General features: G+C 51.2%; 4 protein-coding genes across 4 annotated transcripts; 2 read left to right on the top strand and 2 right to left on the bottom strand.

Moving 5' to 3' along the window:
• Window positions 1-491: 491 nt before the first annotated feature.
• On the top strand, window positions 492-2,068 carry B0T23DRAFT_384825 (complex I intermediate-associated protein 30, mitochondrial). The gene is made up of 2 exons (XM_062837496.1): window positions 492-823; window positions 930-2,068. The coding sequence occupies exons 1-2, from the start codon at window positions 745-747 to the stop codon at window positions 1,685-1,687; spliced, it is 837 nt and encodes a 278-aa protein (XP_062690873.1). The 5' UTR covers window positions 492-744; the 3' UTR covers window positions 1,688-2,068.
• Window positions 2,069-2,328: 260 nt separating this feature from the next.
• B0T23DRAFT_384824 (uncharacterized protein) lies at window positions 2,329-4,244 on the bottom strand. Its single transcript, XM_062837495.1, has 2 exons — window positions 3,833-4,244; window positions 2,329-3,768 (listed from the first exon to the last, which is right to left on the bottom strand). Exons 1-2 carry the CDS (start codon window positions 3,946-3,948, stop codon window positions 2,688-2,690), a joined length of 1,197 nt encoding a protein of 398 aa, XP_062690872.1. The 5' UTR covers window positions 3,949-4,244; the 3' UTR covers window positions 2,329-2,687.
• A 728-nt stretch (window positions 4,245-4,972) lies between these two features.
• B0T23DRAFT_384821 (uncharacterized protein) lies at window positions 4,973-9,816 on the top strand. Its single transcript, XM_062837494.1, has one exon. The coding sequence runs from the start codon at window positions 5,195-5,197 to the stop codon at window positions 9,455-9,457; it is 4,263 nt and encodes a 1,420-aa protein (XP_062690871.1). The 5' UTR covers window positions 4,973-5,194; the 3' UTR covers window positions 9,458-9,816.
• A 440-nt stretch (window positions 9,817-10,256) lies between these two features.
• On the bottom strand, window positions 10,257-11,819 carry B0T23DRAFT_445415 (uncharacterized protein; the record flags this gene model as incomplete). Its single annotated transcript, XM_062840924.1, has 4 exons — window positions 10,257-10,529; window positions 10,603-11,459; window positions 11,531-11,681; window positions 11,736-11,819. 4 exons carry the CDS (start codon window positions 11,817-11,819, stop codon window positions 10,398-10,400), a joined length of 1,224 nt encoding a protein of 407 aa, XP_062690870.1. The 3' UTR covers window positions 10,257-10,397.
• Window positions 11,820-12,237: the final 418 nt, after the last annotated feature.

The raw sequence follows: 12,237 nt of genomic DNA, 5'->3' as shown, positions 1-12,237 counted from the left end.
GATGAACTTCTGTCATCGATGCTGCCGAGACCGCCAGCAGTAAACTCATCTCTGTGCTCAGGCCCCGAGTTATGACATAAATGAAGCTTTAGGATAGTTCCATACGGTTTATATTGGACCCTTCCAAAAGAAAAAAAAGATGTGGCAAGCCTCGTGAGTCGGCAAAAAGCTGCTTGAGTGGTGGATGTTGTTTCATCAGACACCTGATGTGATGTCGTTGCTGGAGTGCAGGGGTTATTCGGAAGTTGCCGAGGAAAGGCGGGACCGCACCCCCGCATGTAGTGTAAATCAAGACCCCATCACACAGTCGGAAAGACCAAACAGGGACACAATGCTGCATTTTCGGGGTATATTGGGTCGCAATGATTCCCATTACACTTTATTGGAGGGAAATTTGAAAACTTCAGTGGCTTCAGCTATTAGCGAGCCATCCGAGTATGTAAAGCTGGTTGGCGGCGAACTTCGTTTCGTGACAAAGCAACTCTGGGTTAGGGTTGTGCAAATATGCTGACCAATGAGCTCCTTGGACAACCACTACCTGGTCAAAGCTCATCAACCTCGATCAAATGCGGAGAATTGGAGACGCGCCAACCGACCCCGGCCTCTTCGTCCTGGTTCCTGAACAAGTTGCCTCCGTAACCGTAAAAGAGATGCGCCCAGGGTATTGAGCCGACTGGCTCCATCACCCTTATCAGTTTATCGTCTATTCAAGCTGATCCGTTGGACAAACAATAGGAGACAACCATGCGCGCAACACAGTCCCTTCCGTTCAAGAGCTTTTGGAGCCGGAGTCTTGACGAGCTCTCGCGGTTGACCAACATCGGTACGAGGAACTCAACCCATTTCCCAATTCATGCTCTTGATATGCGCCATTGAACACCGACCGTTCGTTGCTGACATAGGGCTGGCTGGCCGGCCGGGGTTCGCAGTTGTCAAATCGGAGAACATTAGAGGCGCCACGGGGCCACGAGAGATCCACAACTTCCAGACGCCCGAGTCAGTCGCAGACTGCAAGCTCCTCTCCGACGCCGACGTGGGCGGCTCCTCGACCGCCCATCTCGACTGGGTTCCCCCGCCCAACGCCATCCCCACTGTCACCGCCGGCGACGGTAGCGACCGAAAACCGTACACCCCGATCCCCGGCAGCTATGCGCGCTTCCACGGCACTATCTCGTTAGAGCTGCCCACGGACCGGCGGGAAATTTCGCGGACAGGCTACGCCGGCTTTCGGACGCTGGACCGGCCGCCCACCATTTTTGGCCGCGGCCTGTGGGACATTGATCCGTATGCCTACCTCGCGATGCGCGTCAAGACGGACGCGCGCAGTTACTTTGTCAACGTTCGGACCGAGTCGGTGGTGCCGCTCGACCTGCACCAGCATCGACTGTTCGTGAAGAAGCCCGGTCAGTGGGAGACGGTGTTGATTAAGTGGAACGATTTTGTGCGGACCAACCACGGTAAGGTCATCGAGCCACAGACGGGAATGCTGCGCCAAAAAGTTCTGTCGATCGGGTTCTCGACTACGGACAGGAAGCCGGGGCCATACGAGCTCTGTGTTGAAAGGCTATGGGCGACCAATGATTCTGATGAGGCTGGGGTTGTGGAAACTGATGTTGCGGGAGCTCAGCTTAAGAATAAGCATGGTGAGAAGGTCAAGGTTACGTGGGGAGCTTTGGAGCAGGAATGATAGAGGGGTTGTATGTCTGTTCGTCAGTAGCGAGGTGGACTTGCGCTGTTAGCTACAAGAGGACTGGAGGCTGTACATTGTACTGTACGATTCTTGATCAACTGAGGAGGGAGGTTTATCACAACAGAACCGCGGTATTCAGGGGTCTGAGAAGGACAACGCGGGTAGATCGACAGATGGAAGAAAAAAAGGGCTATGTTTTGTCCTACAGGCGCCTTAGCTGGCCGTGGTACAGTCTGAATTTGTAATTTTTCATGACAGACTGGACTATAGGATACAACGAAACATGCTACTGGTGCCGAGTTCATGTCCGAGGAGCCAGACTCTGCAGTAGAGTGAAGACCAAGAGACTTGAGAATAAGAAAATAGGGTTGTGTTCGACTTTCTTTTGTCCATTTGCTCATTCGTATGAACCCCTAGATGCGCACAGCAAGCAGCTCACGGACTTGGATCAGACCCAGTCTCTTCACTATGAGCCCCTATGCTGGACATCGACGGCCAGCAGAAGAGCAGATAAGACAGTCCAGGTTGAGGAAGCAACGTATGGAACCTCGGTTTCCTTGCAACCCTCGAACGAGCCTTCGTTAGCAGCATCATGATTTGACACAGGCCGGCACACAATCAGCAAAACAGGCCGAAAATTCACAAAAGCATTGCAATCTACTGTTCTCGCATGAACGAGCGAGATGTTCTAGAGCCTCTGAGGAGCAAGGGAAAACCAAATGAAAGGGCTAGGTGGAAAAGCAAACCATAGCATTTTATTGAAACCCTTGATGTGCCGTGGTTTTTGTGATACCACGCTTGCTGTAACCATAAAATCAAATCCCATAAGCAACCACTTTGAATCACCGCATTTTTAGCAGCCTAAACTCCATTCCCCTTGTAATGCTGAATCCCATGAGAACCATTGCTACCAATAACGCCCCTCAACATGATTCAAACAAGTTGCTTGCCGGTCCCTCCTATAGACCTTGAAAATTGACGCTAGAAGTGATTTCGCCTAGTTATCCGACTTGCCTCTATCCCATTCCCTCTTCTCCCCAGCCTTGGTCCACTTAACGTCCTCGATATCCCTCTCCCCATTGGGGCCGGTTTTCTCCCACTTTTTGATGTCCTCTTCTGAGAAGCCAGCAGCCCGAAGTCTGTCCGCACCCTGCTTGAGCCATTTTTGCCGGTCACGGAAGGATTCCACCATATCATCCCAGTCGTCAGTCTTGGAGACCTGGAGGTCACTCTCATCTAGTTGCATGTTCTCTCTTGGGTCGTAATCGTTCGCAAATCTTCCGTCCATGGCGGCTCCACCTCTGCCTGCTCCTCTCCCACGAGTGCGAATAGGTGGAGGGTAAGAGTCAGCAGATGGCGGTGCTGCTGGTCCAATGAAGTCCTCAAGTGGATCAGAGTCTTCGTTGTCGGTCTTCTCTTTTTCGGCCAGCCGACCGTGTCGTCTGTGGGTGGATAATTTTTCTGAAATTATGTCGCGGTCCTTGCGAGAACGGCTCTCCTTTTCGGATCTGCTGCTTCGAGACTTATGTGACGAGCGGCTGTGCTTCGCAGCTTCTTGGTCGCTGCTGAGCGGGGAACGAGACCGATGTCGATGTCTGCGCTCATGGTGTCTTGGAGAGCACGATCTGGATCTATCTCTGTGCCGCTGTTCCTCGCGCGAGGACCTCTCTTCGTCCTTATGCTGTCGGTGATGGCGATGGTGGTGGCGCCTTTCTCGTGATGTATTTTTTGTATCCTCGTCTTCCGAAAGTCGACCCTCGCCTCTTTTATGTTTGTCCTTTTCGCTAAAGTTACTGTCCCTATGGTCTTTGGAGGACGTCGTTCTTGTGCCTTCTTCAGCCCCACGCCTTTTCTTCTGCCCGGAAAGTAACGAGGAGATTGCGCCTAACTGTCGTCGTCGTATATCCTGTAGCGAGGGGTTGGTTTTGAGTCGCTTTTTCTCTTCTGCTTCTTCTAAGCCAGTCAAGCGCGCCTGCGCCTCGGCGGCCTCTTTGGCCTTGATTGCGGCATTGTGAGAGTCGGTTTCGCGGATGATGCGAGTCAGGAAATTGGTATTCGGCTTTGCCTTGTTCGCAGGTCTTTGGTGAAGGGAGGTCAGTCATGAATGGTTCAACCCCCGGTGTCGCGGCGACTCAAACGTACTTTGTCGATCTAAACGCTTCGAGGCCCATTGAGGAATACTTTATCGAGGCCTCACTCGCTTCCTTGGCAAGGAGCTCGGCGACATAATCATCCGTGATCATGGTGTCGTTGGCCATCGCAAACACTTCTCTTATGCAAGAATGGGATTCAGCAGCCGCCCACGTATAATCAAAGGTGTAGAATAAGAATTTATGGAGAAACACAAGTTTTGATGAGAAAAATTGGAAAGTTCTTGCAACATCCAATGCTGGGTGACACTGACTGGCGACGGAGGCGGGCCGAGTTCGACGACCGAGATCCAACTGTGACGATGCACGCAAGGGGCGGCGCGGCAGGCATCCACAAGAACAGTTACAATCAAGTGGGACTCATTGCGCTTATCGATTGCAGCAAAAGTGGAAACGGCTCTTGGCTTCCGCTTCCATGCCCGGGCCTGACCGGGGAGGTTTGCCTTATCGATAAACCTGAAAACATCCGACCTACGCATCGCAAAGTGTGTTGAGGGATAGAATACAGGCGACTGTCATTACAGGATGGATGGTAGGTCAAGCCGAAATTTTCCATTCCGTCAAGTGTATGTTGCGATTCGGAAATGGGGTCGGACGGATGAAGTTCAATTCGACCGAGTTTGACCGTGGAAATTCAAGACGCGCGGGACGGAAGGGAAGGAACCATGTCCGAACGCAGTTGATCGTGTTAAAGGAAGTGACTGCCTACTGACGCAGTTGCCTCTAACTAGAACAAAATTTTCTTTCGGAAATGACTGAACTTGCTCGATCATTCATTGTGACAGTATTCGTAGACGGTTTGGAAGGAAAGGCTGCCCCTGCTTGTAAATTGACATTCGTACTACAGGACGTTTTCACCTCCCCAAAAACAAGCAATTGTCCACTTGTACGTATGTACTGTGCATGTACACCTGGCATAAACAAACACCGACGAAACCCAGAAACGCCCGCGGAAAAGGGTTCAGGTCACGTTCAAGGACGGGCCGTGCGGGCAGCCGGGCAGTTTCCCTCTCTCCACAGCGGCCGGATAGGTTCCGAATGTTCCTTATAGTGTAGAGGTAGTGCATTGGCGAAGCTAGATTCGATTCAGGTCAGCCCTAGGACCGCATGCGCCTCCACTGATCGACTTACTGACCCACTGCAGCGTCACGGGCCGGCGGGGAGCACTACCTCGAGAATGCTCACCCAGCCCGATTTCATACTCCATCCCTTCCCCTCAATCGCTTGTGGAATCCATCCAGCTTCCACTTACACCTCGGTCGCTCCCGCGGCTTTGTATATCGTTTTGGTTTGCGGCAATCCAGCTTCAAGCCTCTGCTGAGCTTCCGGGCTCACCACTTCGTGCAACACAACAATGGACGGTCAGGGTCCACGTCGAAGAGCGGTCGACTTGCTCATTCATGACCTGGGCGGAATTGGTCACGACCTGCGCCGCTACCTTGACGAGGGAGAAACCCCGATCAGAAAAGTCAAACCGCCTGATGTTAAAGCGGCCCGAGACCTGTTTGAACAGATCATAGCTCGTATCGGTAATGTGTCAGCTAAGCTGGCTGATGAGCACTTCCTATCCTCAGACATCCCTCCAGCGCCATTGGCCAATGGTCCCAACACTCCCAATTCTCAAGTCGACGTTTCAACAATTGTCCACCATCAGCAACAGTTCGTTCTTGCCGAGATTGTTGAAGCGAGTCAAGCGCCGCAACAGGTGCAGCGAGAGCAAGAACCAGTACAGCAAGATCAGCTACAAAGCCAACAACAACAAAACCATTCAAAAGGCCAGCATGAAGTCCAGCTACAACTCAAGCTCCAACCCCTGCTTCTACCGCGGAATCATGACCAGCAACCAGTTCAACAGGACCAGTCGCAAGGCCAGCAGAAAATTCAGCTACAACCACAACAACCAGTAGAACAACAGGTGCAGCTACAACACCAGCGAAGAGACCAGCTACATAATCAGCAAGGAATCCAACTGCAATCTCAACAACAAAACCAGCAAGATGGCCAGCAACAAGTTCAACAAGAGCAGAGAAACCAGTCGCGATACCAGCAACAGGAGTACCGGCACAAAGAAACTGTCCCAGAAACTGTCCCGGAAGCTGTCCCGGAAGCTGTCCAGAATGCGGAAGTTGGTGCAGTCAACAGAGAAGAGAGCGCACAGCCGGGACCACCAACCCAGGACGAGATACACGCCGCTGTATCGGCCCCTCAACGCATTTTACCAGCCCCAACTACAAACAGTATCCCTACGAACTCGTTGATAAGTTGCGGCTCTGGTCCTGATGTAGAAGTTCGGTCCAGAGAGCCAACTCGGCTCCGGTCTCCCAAGCTGCTTCTCCTTCACAAGGACAGCGCCCCTCTCTTCGACTGCACCTACCAGGACATCCATGTCCTCAATGAGGAGCTGTTTGAACAATGCTCGCTCCATCCCGATGTGCAGGCCAGAGGCTATTTCAAACTTCAGGTCAGAGATCTTCCGTCTCTCCAAGTTGGTAAAATGGGTAGACTAGATCAGAACCATGCGACCTCCTTTGTCTACAAAAAGGACAATCTAGGCCTCATCAAGGTTGACAGTGGGAAGAAACCAAGAATTAGGTGGCCCAAGTTTCCCCTCCCTACGACCGATAAGCAAAATTGGTCATTCAAAGAGCAGAAGCATCTGTGGAACTCTACGGCCGCACACCCGCCTAATGGAGCCCGACCGTACATTATCGGCAATCCGCTATTTGATGATGTCGAGCTGTGTCCGGGAGATAAGCTGAGACGCAGAGGCCCGACAGTCCTAGAAGGTATCAACACCCAGTATATCTACTTCAACCTTACTGGTAAGACAATCACAGTCATGCATCGAGAAGATGCCCACGTCCGGTCTGAAAACTTGTTACGTGCCGGTGAAAACAAGTTTTGGTGCTTTATCAAGCCGAGTTCTACTGCAAAGCTGGAAGAACGAATGCGCCAGGACTTTCCTGAAATGCGCGGCTGTTCGCAAGCACTCCGTCATCTAAGCCGCCATATTCCTCCTGCCAAGTTGGACGAATGGGGGGTTGAGTATACACTTGATTATTGCGTTCCTGGCCAGGCCGTGGTTACTGAGCCGGGTACATACCATCAAGTTCTCAATCTTGGTCCAAATTATGCGATAGCAATCAATGTTGAATACAACTCATCACCCGACGATCCGCCAGATTACACATTCTGCGATGAAGCCTGCCCTGATCAGTTTGCAATCTCCGCCCAAGACTTTCGCATCTATTCTGGTGCTACGGCCATGGACGAGATGGCAGTCCCAGCCAAGACGAAGCCCATGGTAATGATGGCACAGCCTAAGCAACCAGGGGCCGTCTCTCCCCGGCGCCGTTTGTCAAATGACTCTATACCATCGGATTCTGCGCCGGCAACAGGTCAGCAACGTGAACAACAACATCCAGTCTCGGGACCTCCACCGCAAGAATTCCAAGACGCTAAAAGTTATTACTCTCGACAACTGGAGTCAGCAGTACCACCTTCAACGCCAAGCATGGTTTCTTCTACGGTTCATGAAACACCACAGCCAGACATATCTGAAGCCAGCGCGTCTGTGTTTGATCCGGGACGGGTTGATCGTGGCCCATTGCAGGTCGCTTTCGAGCCACAGCAGGTTATTACAGAGCCAGAGGCACTTCCAGAAGTACAACAGGCAGCCGCGGGAGTGCAGCAAGTTATTTCAGAGCTAGAGGCACCTCAGGACATACGACAAACAGCTCCAGAGCAACTACCAATACAACCCCGTTCACAAACTGCCGTGTTTCTACAACAGCAAGAACAAGCCGACATGGCTCGATCTCAACCAGTGATTCTGAATCCCTCTCAGGCTCGGGCTTTGGGTCATTTTGCTGATCACTACCAAGAGCATCCGAGAGTACAAGCCACATTTCCCCTGTTGCAGCAATCGACAGCACCTCCTCGTGTGGTAACTGGACCCACGCCGCTGTTTAATGTACCAGATCTCCGGTTTGTGGGACCGCCTGTTCTCCAACCATTCGATGGAGCTATTCAGGCATTTGACCGGGACTTTCAAGCGCAAACCTTCAGTGCTCAGCAAGCTTCGTACGGAATGTTACAACCTCCTCCTGCAATCAAGCCAAGTAGCTTTCCTGCCGAAATCATCCAATCCTACGTTCATCAAACTTCAGAAAGTCCATCAATCTTGAATAATGTAGCAGCCTCCGGAGTGGGACTTAAGAGACCTGCAGAAACACCAATGCAGTCATCGGTCAAGAGAACGAAGCCAAACAATGAAGCAATTTCTTTCGGGCACCTTGCCGATCTGCTCAGAACAGCCAAGAGCCCCCCCGTTGAGCAGGTATGGAGTAAAGCAGCCTTTTTGAGGTTGGCTGGCCTGGTCAGGGATTGGAGGGAGTACTCTAGATTGGTACCCATCTCCGGAGGCGGCTTCGACCTACTTGATCATGTTGACGACGCAGAACAGATCAGCCAGGAGCTACAAGTCTTCCTCCGTCGGTTTTTGAAGATGAAGCTCTCAGAGTGTATCGAAACCACAGCTCAAGTAAATGGCCTAAAGGATGTATTCGATCGCCCTGTATCATCCCACATCGATTGGGGTGAGATTTTCCGTAAGCTCAACTGGGACGTAGCTGGTAGAAACCAGCTTAACGACTACGTTCGTGAGGGAAAATGTTGGCGGACCATTTGCGGTGAGTATAATGGGCTCTTGTGCCTTTTACCATCAGACGATAGGTTCTTGGAACTGGCAATGTTCAAGGACCAGCTTGCCCACTTCCATGCTCAGCTCAGCACCAAGGCCGTCCGAAGGATGTGTACTATGGGCCAAATACTAGAGAAGTCCATCTGGGAGTACTTGGAACTGCCAGAATTTTCCTGGGAATCTGTGGATACATCGGAGTTGTCTCTTGATGAGATTTCGCCGCTTTTGTCCCAGTTCAAACTCATCAAGGCGAATCATTATGACCGTCTCAAGTACAACTGGGAGATACAGCCACCGCCACTCGGTTGGACAGACCCGTGGCCATCGGATCCTATGTCTGTTTCAAAGTCGGACAAGAAGGCCTGCAGCCTCTGCAACAACAGCAAACGGATGACGACAGAGAAGTCGTCCTGCAAGTGTCTGGTAAAAAGGCTCCCACAAATCCCGCGCATAACTGAAGATGGATCCAGAGGTGCAGGTGTACGTGCGGTTGGTTCCTTCAAGGCGGATGAGTGTCTCGGCGAGCTCGTCGGCGAGTTGCGGCCACCTCACACGACAGGCTCTCCTTACAGCTCCGATCATAGTCACCCAAATATTTCCAGCGGCCAAGCTCAACTGAACAATCGCAACAGCAACAGACACAATCACGAGTGGGCCATGGAGGTCCGCCGACCTGATCTTCACGACCAACTGGTAGCAGATATATATCCTCAGCAAATGGGAAACTGGGTTCGCAAGGTTCGCCATGATGGCGTCAGCCCGTCAGCGGTATTCAAAGTCATGAAAATCACTGGGAAGTGGAGGGTGATACTGGTGGCCATGAAAGACATACGCGATGGCGAGGAGATCACAGCAAAGTACGGGCGAGGATATCGGAAGGAACAACCCGATGAGGTTGTTGAGGGTTTGCACTGATATCTTCACTTTGGTCCGTTGATCCTCCTCTCCTATTATCATTGTCTTACTATTTGCTCCCAGGGCGGCGTTTGGTGTGACCATTTCGTTTGCTCATGGACACTTTCATGAGGAATCAGGTTCTCGGGACAAGTATCGGCGACTCAGACGTTTCCCCTGAGGCGAAGGGCAGCTAAGTGGGAAATCATCTTAGATGATGGAGCTTTTGTTTCATTGTTGTTACGGACAGGGAATCTTTTTCTTTTCTTGATGTTGCATCTTTGTCAATGATGTGGCATCTTTGTCAGGTATCATTATCGGACGTGCGATTGTTACGAAGGCCGTACGCTTCTACGCATTGTCATTCAGCGAACCAGGGGGGGGGGGGGGGGGCTTTGACGAAAGCATGGAACAACATGATAAACCTAGTAGTGCCCTAAAGGATGATAATACACACAGTTCATTCATTACAGGGCATGTATTTTCTCCATCACTTCTCTATATCATCAAGCCAAACAAGAGCAACTTAATACCCGCATCAACAAGGTTGGGAAATGTTTCAGATTCATCATATCCTTGTAATTCTAACCAGACAATTAACCGTTGTGCATGTACCTATTTCATGTGCCTGCTGCAGCCCGAGAAGAAAACAGGGAATGAAAAAGAAGAAAGGGCATAAACAGTCTACTGGCTGTACATACATAACAAACTTGTTGTACAACGATCCAAACTACGTCTTGTGTGCACCTAATCGTAGCCTCGTAGCCTCGTTATGCTCATCAACAGTTCATCCAGGTATGCATTCTTGTTTTTCTGCTCTCATCTGAAACTCCCATATCCATATGCTGGGAGCCAACTGCTGACCATCAACGTGCCCATTCTCTTTGTATTTTAGTTAGGTCGTAAAAAAGCCTCCTCTTTGTGTCGAAGCCCATAACAAAGTCATATGGGGTTCAGGGTCCTATATCTTCCAGCTACCGTTGACGATAAGCACGGCTGGAGTCTTGCGAGCAGCGGTTGAGGTTGTGGTCGAAGTCCTCTTCGCCGAGGTCAATGGCGTAGTCTCCTTATCTTTCCCCGGCTGTGTTGTTTGCTTTCCTCAATGTAATCAGTCTTGTGAACTCATGCTGAGTACTATCAAACAGCGAGAGGGAGTCGTAACGAACCTGAAACCCATCACCCACATCACACCCAACCCCAGCTCCAGCCCCAGATCCTCCCTCTGCCGCGGCAGGAGCAGACGCAGTCCTACCAGCCCCAGCCCTCCTCTTACCCACCCTCTTCTTCCCCGCTGTCGCCGCCGCCGTCTGTCCCTGCGACGTCGCCTGCATCTCCTCCCGTGACGACACCTCATCCACCACCGGCCTCGCATTCAACCGTTCCGATTGTCTCAACACCTTGATCGCCCGCCTGGCAAGCTCATGCGAACTAAACGTTGCCAAAGCAATACCAGGGAAACATTCGAGTGTTTCGAGAGGATGCATAGGGCCGCTGCCGCCGCGGGCTAGAAGAGGGGCGAGCTCGGACTTGATCTGGGAACCCATTTTTTCTTGGGTGTTTGGGGAGAGAGGCGATACGAAAGCGGGATGAGTGTTTGATTTACGGGTGGCGTTACTAATAGAGTCTTCTCGCCACGTGATTGCAACTTTCCGAAATCCCGGGAGGGACGGCTCGGAGATTGAGCGGGAGGCTTTGGGAGTGTTGGGGGGTGTGGGGGGGAAGAGGTTTGGTAATTGTGCTTGGGCTTGTGCTTGTGCTTGTTGTGAGGTAGCGCAAGTTTCTGGATAGGATTGCTCGGAGGACGCAGTTGATGCTATTGGGGTGGTCGCGGTGATAAACTCCTCTGCTGTTTGAACAATCGAGCCGGTAGTATTAGGATCAGCCAACGCTTTTGGGTTGATGAAAAGGCTTCGATCTCTGAAGAAGGGAGCTCTGACTAGGACGAGGCCAGCTCCAGTCTCGTCGTAACCAGGGTTGTGGGCGAGGATCTCTCGGCCTCGAAAAAGTGACTCCCCCAAAACTCCTTAATCAAAATCACGAGGTTAATAAGAGAGACCAGCGTATATGATTAATTTTGCAGTCGGAAAGACATACTCCTCACATGATTGAACGCCTTGAATCCTACAACACGGACCCAACCTGAATCCCGACGTTTTCCGAAGATGCTAACGTAGAGGTCGAGTTTCCATGGGATTTGGCTCTTTATGAAGTCTTTCACATCTTGCCAGCTTGTCCGTTCCGGTAACTCAGAAGGATGTAAGTCGACGTTGAGATAAGTATGGATTAGGAGGACACTTACTCCGCTGATGATGATATAGTAGGGGCCAGTGTGAAAATCGCCTGGACCGATCAGGACGCTGGGCGGATCATGGGAGATCGCCATGTTGCTGATCCTTGTGATTACACGATAGGGAAGATCAGATATTCTAGACTCGTCAGCTAAGGCTGGTCGATGGTATGTATAGATTCTTCAAAGTTTGGTGATGGGAGGCTAATGCCTTTCTTCCACCTGATATGGAAGGTGTACTAGAGATTTGTCCATGGGGGAGTCCTCTTTACATATAAACTCGCCAGAGGTGACTGGCACAAGTGCTGAGAACCAGATATACCCGGAAGAATCTCCATAAGTCAATTGAGAATGCCGTCAACAAGTTTGGAAAGCTAAAGTCGTAGCGTGTATTTTGCTTGCAAAGGGGCCTGATGACTGATGGGACGGAACTTTGCTTTTCTGGGCCCTGTCACAATGCAGCCATTGCATGAGGCGCTAAAACCTGGCTTTCAAGTTGCGATATATGGCCTTG

The sequence above is a fragment of the Neurospora hispaniola genome, assembly GCF_033458365.1.
Source record: "Neurospora hispaniola strain FGSC 10403 chromosome Unknown B0T23scaffold_6, whole genome shotgun sequence".
NCBI lineage: Eukaryota > Fungi > Ascomycota > Sordariomycetes > Sordariales > Sordariaceae > Neurospora > Neurospora hispaniola.
This window is presented reverse-complemented; position numbering and strand designations above follow the sequence as displayed.

What these genes read in the sequence shown, in the direction of transcription:
- B0T23DRAFT_384825 (XM_062837496.1), top strand. Translation starts at nt 745, where the DNA reads ATGCGCGCAACACAGTCCCTTCCGTTCAAGAGCTTTTGGAGCCGGAGT. An exon ending in CTCGCGGTTGACCAACATCG is followed by an intron (nt 824 to 929) that starts GTACGAGGAACT and finishes CGGGGTTCGCAG; the next exon opens with TTGTCAAATCGGAGAACATT.
- B0T23DRAFT_384824 (XM_062837495.1), bottom strand. Translation starts at nt 3,948, where the DNA reads ATGGCCAACGACACCATGATCACGGATGATTATGTCGCCGAGCTCCTT. An exon ending in GAAGCGTTTAGATCGACAAA is followed by an intron (nt 3,769 to 3,832) that starts GTACGTTTGAGT and finishes CCTTCACCAAAG; the next exon opens with ACCTGCGAACAAGGCAAAGC.
- B0T23DRAFT_384821 (XM_062837494.1), top strand. Translation starts at nt 5,195, where the DNA reads ATGGACGGTCAGGGTCCACGTCGAAGAGCGGTCGACTTGCTCATTCAT.